Source organism: Carassius carassius, chromosome 20 (assembly GCF_963082965.1).
Source record: "Carassius carassius chromosome 20, fCarCar2.1, whole genome shotgun sequence".
NCBI classification, from domain to species: domain Eukaryota; kingdom Metazoa; phylum Chordata; class Actinopteri; order Cypriniformes; family Cyprinidae; genus Carassius; species Carassius carassius.
The window spans coordinates 20223186-20242400 of NC_081774.1; the positions used below are offsets into that span (position 1 = coordinate 20223186).

At 36.9% G+C, this 19215-nt stretch overlaps 1 protein-coding gene across 1 annotated transcript in view; it reads right to left on the bottom strand.

Moving 5' to 3' along the window:
- LOC132096642 (collagen alpha-1(XI) chain-like) overlaps positions 1 to 18975 on the bottom strand; it is a 72220-nt gene extending 53245 nt beyond the window's left edge. Inside the window, exons 1-4 of the mRNA XM_059502119.1 lie at positions 18580 to 18975; positions 14337 to 14501; positions 12389 to 12602; positions 11391 to 11553 (exon numbers count right to left, since the gene is read on the bottom strand). Of these exons, the coding sequence (XP_059358102.1) occupies positions 11391 to 11553; positions 12389 to 12602; positions 14337 to 14501; positions 18580 to 18700 (663 nt within the window). The 5' untranslated portion in view covers positions 18701 to 18975. The remainder of the gene's footprint in view (positions 1 to 11390; positions 11554 to 12388; positions 12603 to 14336; positions 14502 to 18579) is intronic.
- Positions 18976 to 19215: the final 240 nt, after the last annotated feature.

The following is a 19215-nucleotide window of genomic DNA, read 5'->3' on the forward strand; positions in this document are numbered from 1 at the left end:
GAAGAAGGCAGACGTGTTTCTCAAATGAAAAAAACAAGGAAGAACGAAAGCGCTGTGCGAGCAACGTCGAAACAGCCACTAATCTGTGTCCCATTCAAAAACCACTATTATGCTCTACAGTGAGTCTCCTTTCACAGAGCATCCTACATTAAAGACTGAGGAATGGCAAGAAAAATAACCAGCACCCGTGCTGATGTGAAATATCTCAGTCCGTCTGTTTTTCATAAAAATTTCGGGAAAGGAAATAAGATCCCTTCTCCCACCTCGACACAAAGGCCAAACAGCTCCGAGCACAAGCCGAACCCGAGGAATTCTTCAAACGGGAACTGTCTGACTCTGTTGAGAATGTAAACTACTGCTGGAGAAACCACAGAATACCTCTGCTGACCTGCGCAGACTCGGACCCCCGTGACATACTGATATAATGCATCATAAATAGGTTAAAAAAAAAAAAAAAAAGTCAAAGAAGGGCAAAGGTAAATAAACACAGATTTCTTTGATTTGATTGGCGTGTAAAGTCAAGTCAAGCAGGGTGGCCTGTGGAGGAGAATGCTAACATGCAGACAACATTAAATTACAGGGTCTACATCTGTAGGAGCTTAAGGCGCTGGAAGACATTTTATGGTACCAAAATGATGCTTCCTGCAAGCATGACCAATAAATCCTTGTACACACTGGAGAGCTCTGATATCCCTCTATACAACAAACATCTCACGATTAAGAACTATCACATTTTTAGGAGCCAAATGCATTTTAAATGCAATATATAGCAGAAATTACATAAAAGTCAGAAATTCACAGATTTTCCCATTTTGTAAAATAAGTCTATATTGTCTATACTGGTAAAATATAAAAATAAAAGCTATTTCAAAATATTTTAATATAGAAATAATACTAAAATAACACAGCACCGGTGTCCCCTCAAAAAAATCAGTACATCATGACACCCTTGATACATGCACACTGATGTTCAGTGACCCCATTCAAACATAGTCAGACAAACCATACAAACACACCTGACCTAGTTCAACATTAAGTCAAAAATGTGTTGGCCCACTACTGACATCCATCTCTGGTCAAACACATCTCCCTTTTCGGCTTATTTCTAGTCTGAGTCCCATCCAATGACACTCCATCACTGAACAGGAGTTGTTTTTCTTAGCGTCTGGCACATCTTCTTCTTCACTATTGAGAACATAGATAATATACTAGCATGGCTCTGGAGTAAACACTGGCGGAAACAGGGAGATATAAATCTACTTTGAATACTTGAGCATCCATTGGGATTGCCCTGTCTTACAGTGTCTGCGGAGTACTGTGTTAATTCATAACAGACACATTCTTTTCAAAGAGAAAAACTCCTTGTACAGCACAGTGAGCTAATTACAGATTCTGGATATTAAATATTGAAAAAGAGGCCAAAAACTTCCAACAACAGATCGGTATCAAAATCCCCACCAGCTACTTATTGTGGTTTGATTTTGTTCATGTGCGTCACCGGTCCACTCACAATCTCTAAATGTATTAGTTACATGCTTTATTAAGTCTGTTCAGGCTTTAAATACAAATAACATTCAAACTGGCAGGAATTGAATATGATCCAGGCTACAGATGTCAGAAGAACTGGTATTACTGTTAATACCAAGTTAATACTTGTTCAGACTTTCAGCAGAAGTACCATGTATTAACTCAATTTCAGTACCCAAATCAGGCAGATATTTTCAAATGGCTAGCTAAAACAGTGTTAATGTAAATATATTTAAAGTTGTCTATAAATGTACACGGACAGGACAAAATCAAAAACTGCACCCTTAACTAATGCATTCTGAAAAGCTTCACCTGCTTCTTATACTCGTCCTTTCATTACAACAGCAACCTTTGGCATTTGACTATCCTGCTGCGATACTAATCATATTCTTTTGTGGTGTACATGTACAGGTAAAAAATGTAGGGCAGTAAGGGTGGGCAATACACTTGTAGACCCGAATAACCAGTAGAAATTTGTCAACTGACTTTGGAATGTCACTATCGTGGTTACAAGCTCATGTGACGTTGTTGTGCTACGTGGTCATGAAAATTTCGTTTGCAAGCATTTTTAAGCATTGCTGTGATTTGTGGTGCAAACAAGTGATTTTAAGACACTGAAATGCAATCCGCAGCGAAAGAAAACTCATTTAGCTATATGTGTGCGTTGTCTTAGATATTGTTTCTGAGCGCTGTCAGAGAGGTACCTGGTTCTATCATGGACGGATGAATCATTCAGAATAAGAGCAATAATGTACATATAAAAATTTATGGATTACTGGGTTTCAAGTAAAGATGATAGAATAGGCTATACAAAAAGTGTGCTGGAGGAACGAGGTCCAGAAGTGTTTTTTTAGCAACAACATGACAAAACTTAATGGAGTAGTGGTAAAATGAGTTCAACACATGACATCCACCCATTCTTATCATCGCCATGAAGTGTTAATGTCCTATTCTCCTGAGGTGCAATTTACATTTAATGGGTCAAGCCCAGAGAAGAAAGTTTGGTTCATTATATGTGTACCGAAACTATTCCAGATCAAAGGGTAAATCATCGCTTATGATTACCACTGTCAGTACTCCATAAGTACTCTATGACCTGCCATGTGACTTTTCTATCACAATAGGCAACAGACAAAGAGAGTGAACACTATGGTCAAATGCAAACTGACAATTGTATGGAGCCTCAAGCACTAACCTATTCTATTTTAATACTCATTTTACAGGTGAGGTACAAAAAGTAAATCGGCAGAAGTGTAAATGGCTACTGTTTGTTAAACTTTTTTGATAGAAAAAAAAAGATTAACGGCAACAGTGAAAGTGACGTGACATGTAGCCAAGTATGATGACCCATACTAGGGGTTCGTGCTCTGCATTTTACCCATCCAAAGTGCACACACACAGCAGTGAACATAAACACACACCATGAACACACACCCAGAGCAGTGGGCAGCCATTTATGCTGCGGCGCCCGGGGAGCAGTTGGGGTTTGGTGCCTTACTCAAGGGCCCCTCAGTCGTGGTATTGAGAGGACTGTACATTCACTACACCTACAATTTCTGCTGGCCTGAGACTCGAACTCACAACCTTTGGATTACGAGTCCAAATCTCTAACCATTAGGCCACGACTTCCCCTAATAGCAAATACGTCACCACGCGACACCCCCTCCAGAATTTCACATATAAACATATAGTTCGTCTTCGTTATGGTGCGATATACAGTTCTGGGTTTTAAATTTTTTTATTTTAAAAAGCTTCAAGTGCAGTTCATTATTTGTCATGCTGTAAAGTGCAAACAGATGATGGCATTGTTGAAGCAATGCTCTTTTGTTTGCCGTCAAACGGTTGACCACTGCCGTTTGTGTACAGTATACTGTTGCGAAATGCGGCAAAACGTCCTACACAACAGTAATAATGTGATTAATTTGTTTACATTACATATACTGCACTTCAATAATGCGACTAAAATAGAAATAATCCACGTCTTTATTAGATTTGTTTACTTCAACTATGACTTTAGCCGGATTAAGGTAATCAAAAATCTCTGTTTACACGGTACATTCTTAATCAGAGTATTGTCTTAATTGTGCTAAAATCTGAATATTGTTGTCCATGTAACAGACTCAATGAGTGAATTAACTTTTCAAATTAAGCTACATTCAACTGGAAAATTGACCACCCTTGGTTGCTCGAGATGTTCAGAAAATACTGTAGCAGCGGTCAAAAATTAAGGTTTAGAAAATACTGTAGCAGCAATCAACAATAATAAAAGTGACTAAATTGTCATATAATAAAATAATAATAATATAGCAAATACATTTTATTCCCAAGAATTTCATATGCAATCCATGAGAACCTCTAGCTTAACATTTTTACATGCTAGGGTCACTTAAAATGGGTCTTGGACCAAAAACTGCTGACAACCTCTGGTTTAAATGTACTGGATGACCACATTCTAAAAAATGCTGGGTCATATTTTAATCAATATATACATTGTATACATTTTATTTCATTTATAAAGTCTTTAATGTGGTATAAATTATATTATTTTACACAATGCAACAGGACGAGGATGAGATGGACGAGATGTCAGTCAGTTGCGTCAGCAGTGGTTGTTTCGCAAGATGGAAACTACTTTTGTCCTGCATAACATACATGGATTTTATTTGTTATAGTACCGAGTTTAATTTATTTTGATGTTAAAATATGTTCTCTAATTTCAGTACTGTTTGTTTAAGGGCAGGTTTTGGTCATGGAATATTTTAGCTACAAATGAAACGCAAGGCTGCCGTCTGAACAGCAGCCCTTCACCGGCTCACATTTTTGGTGACACCAGCACAAGAATTAACACAATTTTGGTAAAAAAGTGAATGCAGTCAAATAAAAATTCTACTTTTAAATGTGCCTTTTTATGTCTAAAATGCTTGTAAAATTTGTTTTAAATGTATGTTATATTGTAAACTCAACTGTATTCACCCAAATAAATTTAATTTTTCTTGTATTTTGTCTATGGGTGTTCTTGCTCAATAATAAATGTTCATCTTTTGATTATTGCTGCTGCCTATAGTAATTCTGTGTGTGATTTTGAATTTCTAGCCCATTTTAAGCCAGCAATAACAAAATAAATCATTTAACAAAATAACCCAGGATGTTTTCTGTCCAATATTTACCCAGAGCTGGGTTGTCAAATAACCCAAGTTGGGTTGTTTTTAACCCAGCATTTTTTAGAGTCTAGTTATACATTTGACACAGAATGTGTTTTGTGTTAAAAAATATAAGATGCGGGATCTAGTGCAGGGTTGTCCAAGCCAGCCTGGAGGCCCATTGTCCTACAGTGTCCTACAAACCCAACTGAACCAGCTTATCAAGGGGTGCGTCTCAATCAGCTCCCTTGTTTAGTCATGGCACTGATTAAGGAGTCGGTCTCAACTGCAAAATCCTTCTAGTGCACTGGAATTTTTGTTCCCTGAAAATTTCCACAATGCATCACAAAAACCAGTGAGCCAGAGTCCTTACTTAAGCCCGGATTCCTGAACACGATAAACTGAATCACAAGCTCCAGAGCTATTGAGATGCGCCCAAGGTCTTCAGATTAACTACAACAAACTTTCAGACAAGTGTGCTGCAGCTGGCTGAAGCTGAACTCCAATCATGACGTTAGCCCTCCAGGAGCAGGATTAGACATCCCTGTTCTAGTGCAAGTCACAGTCAGCTATATTTCAAGGCCTGGAGTCAGTAGTTATCCCTCCTGACAGTTTAACCTAGATATTCAGCAAGGAGTTTTGGAAAGATTCAGAAGAAAATACAGACTGGAATAATATCATGGAAAATGCAGATTGTTTAAAAAGTGCTCAAACAGCAACTGACTGTCAAATGCAGAAAACGTGGAGTATCTAATGCACCCCAGATCTTATTTCAAATTTTCATGAAATACAGTCTCTGTGGCTAGATGTGGGAAAAAGCTTTGTTTTATGCACTGGCAGACAGATTCCATGCACATTTTGAATAACATTAGGCAAAAAAGGCAAAAATAAATAAATGAATAAAGGTTTAAGCTTTAATACACCCCACCCCCAACTTGCTTGCCCCATTCCAGAGCAATCTTCCAAACAGCAGCCGCTACAAAGCCTTGAAGCAGGCCTCAAATGTTACCTTATCTCTCTACTGGGAGCCGTTTAACAGCAAAATATGTTTCCCAGCAGTGTGCAGGACACAGGCAGGGGCCAGTCGGGGGAGAAGAGGATACAGAGAAAGATGAAAAAAGAGAGAAATAAAGTAAAGGCCAAATGTGTAAAGGCATACAGTGACATCTTTTAGGAAACAATAGAGCAAAATATCCACTGGTGGTACCTTTCAGGTACTAATGTGGACCTTTTAGGTACAAAGGTGTCAGCTTTTGTACCCTTTTCTTTTTTTTAGAGAGATAGTTTAGGGAAAATAAAAAAGGTGATTTCAAGCTGCATCTCTTGAGATTTTCCATTACAAAAAACAAGTTGAACACACTCTGTGAACACACATCTCTTAAACAGCTGTGAATCCTTGGCCAAGTCATAGCACACTCTGATCATATTTTCCCTTCGATCGCAGTTCCAGGTTCACACCTGCCTAAGCAATCTGCAAAGGCTAGAAACACAGATGGTCCAACATGAGGCATGCTCCTTGTTCAGACCTAGTAACTCATCTTCAACGACAATCAAATCTTACAAAAATTTTCATTAACTTGCAACTGAAATGCGTATCTGCATATCTGAGCGATGTGCAACTTACATTTACATTACATTTACATTTGCGTTATCCAAAGCGACTCACCAATGAGGACAATGAACCAATCAAAATCAACGCAAGTGATACGATACGCACGTACTCAGTTAGCTTAATGTAGTACACATAGCAAGGTTTTTTCATCATATAATAAATATAAAGAAAACAGATAGAATTAAAAAAAGATTAGAATAGAATAGAATACAATAGAATAGAATAGAATAGAAAATAAGCAGTTAGTAAATGAATAGAGTGCAAGTCTAAACAGTAAAAAAATGGATTCAGAATAGAGTGTGCTAGAGTTAGGGGGTCAAATAAAGATGGAAGATATGTGTTTTTAACATTTTATTTTACTTTTTTTTTTCATTGTATTTTAGACACATTATCGCCAATTACTTTCAATGCAGATAGTTCCAAACAAAGCCAAATGAGATACTGTTGCAAATTATTCATTGACTCATAAAAACAGCAATTTATCACCACTTACTGGTGTAGCAATGTAACCTGCAGAAAGAAACACTAAAATGTGTCCCTCAAGGATGTCATGAACAAACTAATGGAGAAAAAAACTCCACCTATGTGTTATACTGTGACAAAAAAGACAACAAGATGATCATACTTACTAAAAATGTCTTGATCAGAGTTATTCAGCTTGATTTTTTCCATCCACTCAATGTCTAACACATGTCCTCGAAGTAACACTAATTTGGATTCCTTATGACATGCTGGACTTCTGGCCAGAGATCCCTAAATCCTTGCCACATCTCACAGGGCTGGCTAAGCCTGGCTACTTCCTTGGCCAAGAGTGACAAGATATGTTTCTCACTTCACAAACAGTCCTTGCAAAGAACTTTTGCAAAAGAACATGAACTTAATATACAATACCTATAGCTGCTGGGTTAGAAAATGAAATTAGAACTCAATGAAATCACACTGATTAAATTCAGACTAGAGTAAAATATATGTTAAAGATTTTGACAGTAGTTGAGCTGTGTTCTCATGACAAGAGCATTTTTTATGCATAAGCTGTGTTTATGACATTTCTTAAGCCATGTTGTGAATTGTTTGATACATTTATTAAGTTTATTAGATCCTATACTATTAACATTTAACAGAATTTTCATATTGTTGTAGTTCACTTTTCAAATTTGCAGACAACCTATTAAAATTTTTAAATACAGAGTGTGACAACTAAACCCTATATAAACCCTATACTTTATATACAATATTATACAGTATGTATATACAGTATCAGTGGTGTGCAGTGGTGCTTTGGTCCTCCAATTTTTTTTTTTATCAAATGGAAACTCATGTTTCAGTCACATTTTCCTGTTTAAATAAACATTACTCACACTATCAAGAAAAAAAAGATATTCTAAATTATATATTTTTTACATGTAATCAATGTAATCAATATTCTATTTATTAAAGCCAAGTATTAATCTCATTAAGTTAGTGTTTTTAAGCATTTTACATTTATTCCAAAATGATAACTGAAGGCAGTAGCAATTGAAACTATTTTATTGATGAACTTATATTCAGCTTTTTATTTTAGTAGTTAACTTTTAATTATTTTTAAATTTTCTTGCATCAGTCATCCACGCTATGTAAAGTTTGGTCACAGACACAGAGATTTACTTTAATTTTCACCAAGCTAATTACTTACTAAAACTCCCTCAGATCATGTTCAGGCCATTTCAAAACTTATTTTGATATACCGTATTTTCCGGACTTTAAGTCGCACTTTTTTTCATAGTTTGGCTGGTCCTGCCACTTATAGTCAGGTGCGACTTATTTATCAAAATTAATTTGACATGAACCAAGAGAAATGAACCAAGAGAAAACATTACCGTCTACAGCCGCGAGAGGGCGCTCTATGCTGCTCCAAAGCAGTCCAAAGTGCTCCTGTGGTCTACACTGAGCAGCATAGAGCGCCTCTTGCGGCTGTAGACGGCAATGTTTTCTCTTGGTTCTTGGTTCTAAATAAATGCGACTTATAGTCCAGTGCGACTTATATATGTTTTTTTCCTCGTCATGATGTATTTTTGGACTGATGCGACTTATACTTAGGTGCGACTTATAGTCCGAAAAATAAGGTAAAGTAGTTATATTTAACTAAGTATCTAACGGCACACTTTTGAGGTCTTTAAGGCGAGACACTGCAGGTGAATAGGGCAAAAAAAAAAAAACTAATAGTTATCACCTTACTTACCCAGTTGATTGATTACATTGATTATTGCAAACATTTTTTGTATTACAAGTTTTCAAAAATGTTATGTTTAAATATGCAAATAAGGCATTATTTAATGAAATATGTGCTAATTTGCATAAATGTCTAGTACAAAAATCTGAACACTAGATGAAGTCAGTTTCAAATTTTTTGTTACATTTTTTTGACATATTAGAGTAAAATGTTTTTACAGAGGGAATTCTGGTTATCTTTTTTTGTCACTCCATAATTCAGAAAATACTTTGAAGAGCCAGAAAACAATATATTTTCACAATTTTGGGGGGAATAAAATGTTGTATATAATTAACGCATTCTCATCCCAAGGCGTCATATACTGACCCTCTTGACATTTCGTCAACATCCTACGCATATGGCACCCTCTAGCGTCAATATGAGACACAGATTATGGGTTAAGGTTAGGGTTAGGGTTAGGGTTAGGGTTAGACCGCTAGGAGGCGCCTTCTGGCCCATTTTTATCTGCTTCTAATATTGACGCTAGAGGGTGCCATGTGCGTAGGATGTTGACGAAATGTCAAAAGGGTCAGTACATGACGCCTTGGGATGAGAACGGTCTGATATAATCAAGGAAAATATATAAGAACAAATCCCTCTGTAAAAACCTTCAGAATATAGACAGGAATAAAAATGTCAAGTTTGGTGTGTGTAAGTGCTACTGAAGTGGAGATTTATGGCTCAGTGTTGAAGAAAAAACCCATTTTGAGAAAACGGCCTTTAAAAATATGTATTGTAATTGAAATCTATTGACACAAACAGATAAAGTGCTGTAAAAGAAACACTTAACAGTGTCTTTTGGATGTTTTCCTTCCACTAGTTTGAAAAAGCACTTTATGAAAAACCAAAATGCCCAAAATCTCAAAATTGACAGGTGCTTGAAAAAACAGTGTTTTTGCCTGCAGTGTCTCACCTTAAAACTCAATGGGCTCAGGGGAGGCAAGATGTACACAGTACACTGTAACTTTATCTGCTAGTGTTGCTGTTGGAGAGTTTTTATTTCAGAAAATTTGTAATTTGTCATATTAGTGTTATATTAGAAAAATATTATATAAGTATTTTTTTCGTACCACCAATCTTTTGTCATTCAATATTGAGAAACACTCACACTATTGAGGAATTATCACAGTACTCATCAGAATTCCTTCCCTGGGCTGTTTAATATGAATGTATTTCTTGTCTGGCTGCCCTGGTGAGTAGGTTGTAACCTTGCGTTCTCTTCCAAAACACACAAATATACAAACAAACACAACTTCAATGTTATTCAGCATAAGCATCTGCAAATACTCTCTCCATCTAGAGGAAAGGTTAGAACATAAACTAAAAAGCCAAAAAGGTCATTTCCGCAAAACACTTACAGGTGTTTTGGGTTATAAACCTGTGGGTTATAAAAACTTTCTAACTTATATTTCTATGATTTACATGGACTCATTTACCCAATTACCCATTTAAGCAATCTATCTGCATTTAGGCAAAACATAATTTATAATTTGCTTTACGCAAACACCAATATAGCCAAACTTGCATTTTATGTTCAACATAAAAACAAAGCTAAAACCACAAGAAGTTCATTTCACAGGTCTTAAATCTATTAGCAAAGCATTTGACAGTTGCTTTCATCATTATCAATTCTCTTGATTGAAACATCTGTGTTTACCACTGGGCAGCAAAATTTGACATAGTTTCCAACAATACGAGCAACCGTACAGCGAGTGGAAGAATTCAGAGATGAGATGCTAAGCAACTGCTGAAAATGAGCCCATTAACTATGGCAGATTTACCTCTCAGGCTATATATTTTGCAGGCTCATCATAGCCCTCTGACTAACACCGGGGCTAGCAGAGAAGAGGGAGAAATGGGATCAGAATTTCAAAAGATTCCTGTGCTGTACAACATTTCTAACCTGAGGCGAAAATTTAGCATGCTGTTCTTATTAGACAACATTCCTTCAGTTCACATCAAAGACAGACTCAATCGAGCGTGCTGAATTACACAGGATTTCTGCGTTGCTTTGTACAGCAAAGAGAAATGTGAAAGGAATACTTCAAACTTGTGTAAACCTTGCTTAGTATGTGGTTTTCATTGTACTTCTTGTCTGTACTTCCACTTGTATAGTCATGCAGTTGTATATTCATGCAGATGTTTATACTACTGCTGTTTTAAAGCTCAGGAGAATTAAGTTGCTTTTTTGTAGCAAGTAAAAATTTGGCCCCAATTTGGCCTTTTCTTTCAAAAGGGGAATAAAAACTGTTCATTTAAAAGCAAACAACCACAAATAGCCCAGTTCTCTCAAAAGTCACAGCAGGTCACTATGTTTATAAGCAATTCCCACTGGCCTCAACAGCATTCCATATATGATCAAATGTCCCAAATATGTAGAGTAGTTTAATTAAGATATTGACTGCTCTGTTTAAAAACTCTAACACGTATTCAGCATCTTTTGGTGATTAATGGGCAAACAAAAAATTATGTTGACAAACATTATCTGACTGAGCTGTAAATCATATCATTTGCCAATTTTCCTGCATAGTATCATTCGTATGGCCTCAACACACACACTACAGCAGTGTGAGTATTCTTCATGGCCAAAGTAGAGTAAGCACTAGTAACTAAACTGTTCCCAGAAAAGAAAAGTACAAAATCTGTCACTGGGGTGGTACTTTCAAAAGACACTAATATGTACGCATTTGGTGTTAATATGCATCCTTTAAGGGTAATAATGTAGCTCCTCAAAGGGTATTATGCAAGTGACACCTCTTGTATAATTATTTCTTAGAGTGTATCATTGGCCTACTAAAATTGTTTCACAAATGAGTGGAATGGACTGTATCCACCAGGGATTTTGGAAATTAGCTTTGCTTGCCTCAAAAACTTCCTCGTCCAGGATTCTGGTCCCGAAGACAGTGATGCCATCGGTGTTAATGACCGCATGGTCACTTCTGCTGAGTGGTTTAGAGATCTTCTTCTTACAGTCCACAATCATTGTGACGGTCTTCTTTTCGATGCTAATAGCCACACGGTGCCACCTATCAGTTGGGAGGAAACAGACAGCAAAGAAGAAATATATGTTTTCTATTCCTTCCATAACCAAAACTCATACAGTGAGAAAAACAACTGCCTTGTATTAGTACAGGACGTTCCTAAATGAAATAATTGAAATGGAACAGACAAACAGCATTCTCTCTCAATCCATGCGCATTTCAAAAGGCGTTTTACTGAGCTCCGCCTCTCGTATTGACTCAATTATAAATATTTCACAAGCTGGTTTTTGTTTAACACCATGTTCTTTCAAATTAAAAAAAGAAAGAAAGAAAAAAAAAGTTTTTCATTACATGAATTGTGAAAATACACCATTGTTTTATCACATGTAAACCTAAATGTTGCTAATCAAAAGAACAGAGGCTTACTGCCGTTCTCGTTTCTTATAAAGTAAATGTTTGCTTTGCTAAATTAGTTACATATGGCTGTCCATCCACAGTTTTCCTAATTTAATTATATCTATATAGATAAATAAATGATTAAGCAGATGGAAAATACTACCAATAATAAACTAAACTAAACTGCTCACTAGGAAAAATTTATAAGCAAATCGCATATCTTATCCAAGCACTTTCAAAGGCCAGTTGACTACAGCTTGTTCAAAACACACACACACACACACACACCCACACACGCACACAAAAGATGTTTTAAGGCCCATTAAAATAAGATTACTTCTGAAATTGATGTATTGTATTGTACTACTTCAGATGTTTAGATCTGTTTAGACCAAAAACATTCACAAAGATAAATATATATATATATATATATATATATATATATATATATATATATATATATATATATAAAGAGTCAACTTGCTTTCCATCTGCAAGGTTAATGGCACGGAAAAGGGGGTAATCCTCAGGAGCGGGCTTCCCATGCTGATCCTCATACAGGAAGACCGGCGCACGGCCCACCTCCACACCCAGCTGTTGGATGCCCTGCTCGTTGTATACCGACAAAAGGAAGGACTGTACTCCCGCCTTTGGTTTGATCGTCATAAGGATGGAGAAATCCTGAGGGAATACTCCTCCTGAAGACACAGGAAAGGCACTGTGGGTTAAACATCAGCTGTTATTGATGATTCATATGCTTGTCTTCCTTTCCAGGATGTTGATGATATCAGACAATACTGTGATCTAAACACCTTGTAATATTGCAGTAGCCCTTTTTACAACAGCCCAGCAGTCTCCACATCATTTGTAAGGGATGGTTTAATGAAGTATGAAATGGTTTGTCTTTTCTGTTGCCACATTAACTTTACAAGGTGTCAGATGACATAACAGATTTACAGTTAAACGGGTTGTATGAGCACTGGAGTGGAACTAAAGCTCAAACTGTCTATCTCTGAAGGGCTGTTCACTTTGCCAACCTTAAAGGAGATTTTTTTTTCTGCCTACATACTATTTTGCAAAAAGATTTCAGTCTTAAAATCATAAGGTTTGGAGCCGGTTTTATTTTAGCCAAAAATCACAGAAAATTAATTGTTAATTTAATCTCCTGCTATTTTGTGCTTAAGTTACCCCTTTGCAGTCTGGCCAATTTGGAAGATACCCAACACACACAGAACAGAAGGTCCAAGTTAATGGGACTAAACTAGTAAATGTAAATTATGTTGTTGTTATAGATAGAGCGAATGATTCAAGATTTTAACATCCCATTCGTAAAAATCTATACTCAAAACAGTGCTAACCATGGACTTGCAGGAGACATATGACACACTGGTATATGACACACTGAATAATTTGCATTTCTATGACAAACAGCATTTATTTCAAACAATATGTAATAGTCCATCATCTGTGATGCTACAAACAACAAATGTGACACTGTACCACAAAACCAGTTATGAGGGTAAATTTTTCGAAATTAAGATTTGTACATCATCTGGAAGCTGAATAAATAAGTGTTCCATTGAATGTATGGTTTGTTAGGGTAGGACAATATTTGGCCGAGATAAAACTATTTGAAAATCGAAATATTGAGAAAATTGCATTTAAAGTTGTCCAGATGAAGTCCTTAGCAATGCATATTACTAATAAAAAATTACGTTTTGATATATTTACAGTAGGAAATTTCCAAAATATCTTCATGGAACATGATCTTTACTTAATATCGTCACAAATGCAAGACTGTTCCAGGCGAGCTACTGGGCAAGTTTACTACCTCAGAAAATCCTTACATATGGAGATGGATATATAATGCAAATGTCAAAATGGATCAGTTTACAAATCATGCACTATGGTAAAAGTGTTCTGGGGTCATAACAGTATTGTGTAAGTAACTGCAAAAAAGGTAATAAACTTTAATTAGTGTTTTACTTTCACTTGTGTTTATTTCAGCTGGAACTGCAGTGAATTGTATGTATAGATACATTTTTGGAGTTTTGCTCAAATGTGGGTAGAGGCACGTTTTTCCAATGAGCCTATGTAGATCAAAACAGTAGCCAAAGAGCTTTCTTTTTTCTTAATGGACTCTTTCTTGAAACAATAAACATGGCTTTAATTCTTTCATCAAGGTCTGGGCATCAGACTTCTAGCACTGTAAACAGTCCAAATGCATTTAACTGAGACGGTCAAGCTACATTATGTACTTCCTGTTGGGTGCATTTCAAAGAGAAGAAAGAAACAACTTAAAATGTCACTTTCCAAGAGAAAATCAATTACACAACATTTAGAGGTGATTTACAGCCTTGCCCAAGCAGAACATTTGCTGTATTTAAGAGTAAGTAGGGATGAGGGCGCATAGATTAGCTCAATTCACATACCTGGGAAGAGCTGCTTGGTTGGAGTGCTGAGTTGAGCCTGTTTGTCCACTCTGTAGGCCACATCTGGTTTGGATCCTCTCCGGATGGTGCAGAAGCCTTGTGTTTTCTTCACTCCTTCTGGTGAACTTTTAAAATCTAAGACCTTGAGCACATCCACGGGTTCAGCTGTGAGGAAGAATGTTGGTTGCTATGATTAAAGCGTTTGTCATTTTCATTATTTCATTGGTAAGCAAATTTATTAGCTTCAATAGCTTTGTTATATTAAATCAAAACAACATTTATTCAGTTAGTTCCATTCATACATCTAATCTAACTAAAGACAATAATTATGTTAGCAAGCAGCTAGATTTAACTTGTGAAACGGAAATAAATGTCCAGCCATTTAAACTTCACAACTGCTTCCAAGTACAGTTGGGTTATTATGTCACTTTATTGCACTATCCAAGTTTAAAAACAAGAAGTCTGTCAGTCAGAAGTCTACAGTTCTACTGTTATGGCAGCTCAGCATGACCAAGATTTTACAGGACGCTCAGCTTCACCAATATGTCAGGTACTACACTTAATCATGCTGCTACTACTCATGTCGTATATGAACGTTTCTGGTTTCGCTCAGCCTGCACCCCACAAATGGCTCATTTCTAATGATCCTCAACAAATCTATGCTAATGCTTAAACAGGCTGAGAGATTTATGATATGATTAATATGGCAATTTAGAGGCTGGTACTGTAAAGTGGACTCTGGGCAGCACTGTAATGTCACACTGATTTATTGCTCTGCTCAAGACTTTTAGGCCTCATCTTTGATGCCGTGAAAAGGAAAAGTTCCGGCCTCACTTGAGACTGATGAATGAGGATGTATGCAAGGTCAGGGAGATAAGAGTATCAGCTGGGTTACTTACATCCATCACTTTCCGTACACAACTTTGTGTCCTTTAGACGCATCTGTTTGTCATCACCACTGCGAATGTTGTGGTTAAGGATGCCTTGAGTTGTGTGAAGTCTCTGAATCTCAGGAGGATTAAGGGAATAGGAACAGAGGCTGAGTGGATGACTAGCACATAAATACTCCTATTCTGACTCCCCCGCTACCAGAGACTACAAAAACTTTTGAGTCAGGTCAAATGGACATATTTGTCTGCTGGTCAGGCTGCAGACAGGAAGTATCCCTTTCAAAGGCCTAAAAACAATAAACCATATAAACAGAATGACTAGCTGCTAAGACTCATTACTCTCTCTCTCAGGACTCAGTGTTGGATCCAAACCAGGGTTTTATTTTCATATGCTTTGACATCACAAAAAGGCTCATTTTCCACCCTGTCCCGGCACTCAACGAAGGCTGGGAAAGCACTTTGGAAGAATTATACTGAAGTCTTTTGATCGGCCCTATAACACTGTGCATAAAGAACAATAAAACCAGCAGAACCTTTATAAAATATGAAGGACAATGAGCTGCATTTGTTAAAAATAGACTCTGGGGAAAAGTCAGTCAGACGCCTGGTCATCACAATTACACTGAATTGTGTTTTAAGAGTTCTTCTTTTGCTACAGTAGTTCATGTAAAAAAAGGACTTAATTATTATTATTTTCTGTTACTATATGGTAAGAGCTTGCAGGAAGTGCTGATCCGGTAGTTCCCGTACCACATATGTGGCCTGGAGCTGAAGGGTGGTGCTTTTTTAGGGTTAGCACACATGCTGAACACATTATGGTGTCGGCATGGTACAGCCTGCAGATAACTTTGACTCAGTGTACCACCAACCAAGTCCTAATGCACTGAAAGCACACATTTATTTTTATTCTACTCATGGAAAGTAATAGGGACTATGTTTAAGAGAGAGAGAGAGAAAAAAAGATGTTGTTCAAATACAAAAATGTTACTTAATTCACAGTAATACAATTTATTGTAATAAATAAATAAATAACAAGAACAGCCTCATTTTCTTTATAGCATTAAAACAACTGCACACAATAAAGCCTGTGTGCACGTTTGTTAGCTTGATGTGGTGAGGTCTTAATGTAGCTTTGTCAAATCAGACTGTTGAGAGTTTCCATTCAGTGTAACCCCCACCGACAAAACAAAGAGCAGCCCTCTGCATTGTCATTCTAAATGAGATGCAAAAACAGAGTAAAAGGCACCCAAACTCTCAAAGGAGAGGGTAATCATTTCTAACTCTTACGAGTCTCTTCCAAAATGCATTGCTACTGTTTGTTCTTTTCTAAACACTAAACTAAAGGTCTCTTTGTGCTCTTTAGAATGCTTCTCAGCATTACTGCATACCTAAAGGCCTCATATATTCCAGATGTGGAGAATTGGCAGGAACAGGACCCACTTCTCACAGAAGCTCTTAAAAAAATTTCAGCAACCAAAATCCATTAAAGCAGCAAATAGGCACATTGCTCCTAATGTACTTCCAAAATTAAAAGCAATGGATGCATGTTTTGCTTCTTTGTATTTTTCCGATATTCTCTCTGGGAGAGCCAGTGTCATGGATAATGTCATGGTAGATTTTTCATAATAAAATATGGCAAAAGTATTTTGCAGCAAAGAATTTATCATCTGCGTAATTCAGCCTCTAATATGACTTCAAACCTTGAAGAAATCTGGCAGAAATGTCTATGGCGTCAAACACACAAGAGACGCAATATCAATTGGTCAGGCAAGAAAAATCATTACATTCAAACTGATCCAACAAGCAATAAATTCCCAGTACTTGACATTAGCCCTATCCGTTCTATGACGTAAAAAATAACTGCATAAAAAGAAAAAAAAGCCCTGTATCCTCATTGGTTGAATAATTGAATATCCGAGCAGGTGTTGCCAATATCTCATGTGAACTTTGTGAACTGCTGTAGGAGATATATCATATTTAAATTCAATACCCAAAAGGTAGCTTTCATGCATAGAATTTATTTGTGGTCAAGATTCTTATTAAACCCAAAATGTGGAAACTCACTTTCAAAATATCCCCACCTCCAGGCTGGCCTAGAGAAGTGCAATGTGGTGAAGACATTATCAGGCAGCCATTTTGAAAGAGGTATGTTATATATCTGAACAGCAACAAATTAATATACTCTTTCTCATTTTACAGAGTAAATATTAGTTTTTGTATTAGCCTAAAGAAGGAGAGACCAGGCTTTTTTTAGTCTTTACTAGAAAGACTTCTGTTAAAAAAAAATCTTATACCTATTTGTGATCCTTATACAGTATAGCCTACAGGTGAGTCAGAAAGAATATGCCCTCATTTTGCCTATTATTTAGAGTAGTCTATACAGGAAGACTAAATGTATCAATAATGGATAGGGCCTCAAATGTCCATGTTTAAAGTTAGACAATGTGTCCAAGTCAGAAAGCACATCTACAGTAGCTTTCTGACAGTTGATGGGACTTTAGTGTGAACTGGGATAGTGTGGAGAAATGGTATCTCTCTCTGTCTGAGCAATAACATTTCCTAAACTTATTCTGGGCACTGGAGTGCCTCACTGGTGTGTGCGGGGTAGTGCAGGTACCATGAATGCTGCCTCAGCAGCAGGTCAAATATAACAGACATGAACCTTTCTGCTATTTATTGAACCAATCTGTTTTAGGAAATAGCCAGTTGTTTTGTATATGTAAACTTCAGGGATCAGGGTCACCGGTGATAGTGTAACCAGTATGTAAAATGTACTTAAACAAATGTAATATTTCCATATATTTAATTTAACAACATTTAATACAACTCTGATGAAGCTACTTGTAACAGCACACTCTGAAATAGCCAACTTTAAATAAGTGTCTTGGTACTCTTCCAATCTAAATTTCAAATGAAGCATTTTGTAGCTATTATATAGCTGACTCAATAGATCTATAAATAATATAATCATATATACTTTTCAAAAAAAAAAAATGCTGAGTAAGTCGATACCGAAACAATGGCATTATCGCTTAGTCAAAGATTTTTCTCATCAAGCAGAGTTGTAGGCATTATTATTAAATATAATTTAAAATGGTCTTTATCGAGATTGACGTTTAGAAATGTCTTGTAGTTCGCAACGAGCATACGATGGCCATAAATGCTGTCTAGGTAGGAAGCGCACTAGATTTTGAGATACAGCCAATACATTTTATAATATATACATGCTAATTTGATAATATTCTGACAGTGAAATTCACTACACATTTTAAGTATTGTATATAACTACAGGTTTATACTGAAGGCTGGCCTCACTGGGAGGCTCGTGAGGACGCTGCTCAACCTTTCCTTACCTGCTCTCACATGTGTTGCCTGTAGGACAAAAGTCAGACTGAAGATTGCACTTAAAGCCGCGTTCCTGAGCCAGTTTTTCGTTTTCCATCTCGTGGACCACCTTTCCTTATCCTTATCCATGACCGGCGCCCTCAACTGTGTCTTATTTTCAAATTTGTTCCTTTACCACAATCCAGATTATTATTATTTTTATTTATTTCTGCACTGCCATGAGCAAAAATAAAATCAATTGGTTCTCGTCGTGAACAAACTTCTCAGTCCCTCCGCCCAGTAGCCTCTCAGACTGAAGGTAAACGGGCTCTCATGAAAAAAAAAAGAAAACCGGTTTGTTCCCTGAAGAGCTCAAGTCTTTCGGAGGGCTGGACATGTGGAGTAAACCTGACCGTGAGGGAAAAGAAATGAACATGGGGAAACCGCTAGTCTTGGAAAGATCCGCCCATCATTTTTATGAGAGCTTCAAAAGTTTGACACCGTTCCCCCGAAAACTCAGAGCAAAGGTGTATCTTCTCTGAGGGATATCGTAATGATGCAGGGACACCGGTTTACCTGAGGAGAGACTCGCATTACCCGGATTATCATTCTGCATCTTAAATGAGTGATATAGGACTGGATAAGGACCTGCTTACTTTCTTTTG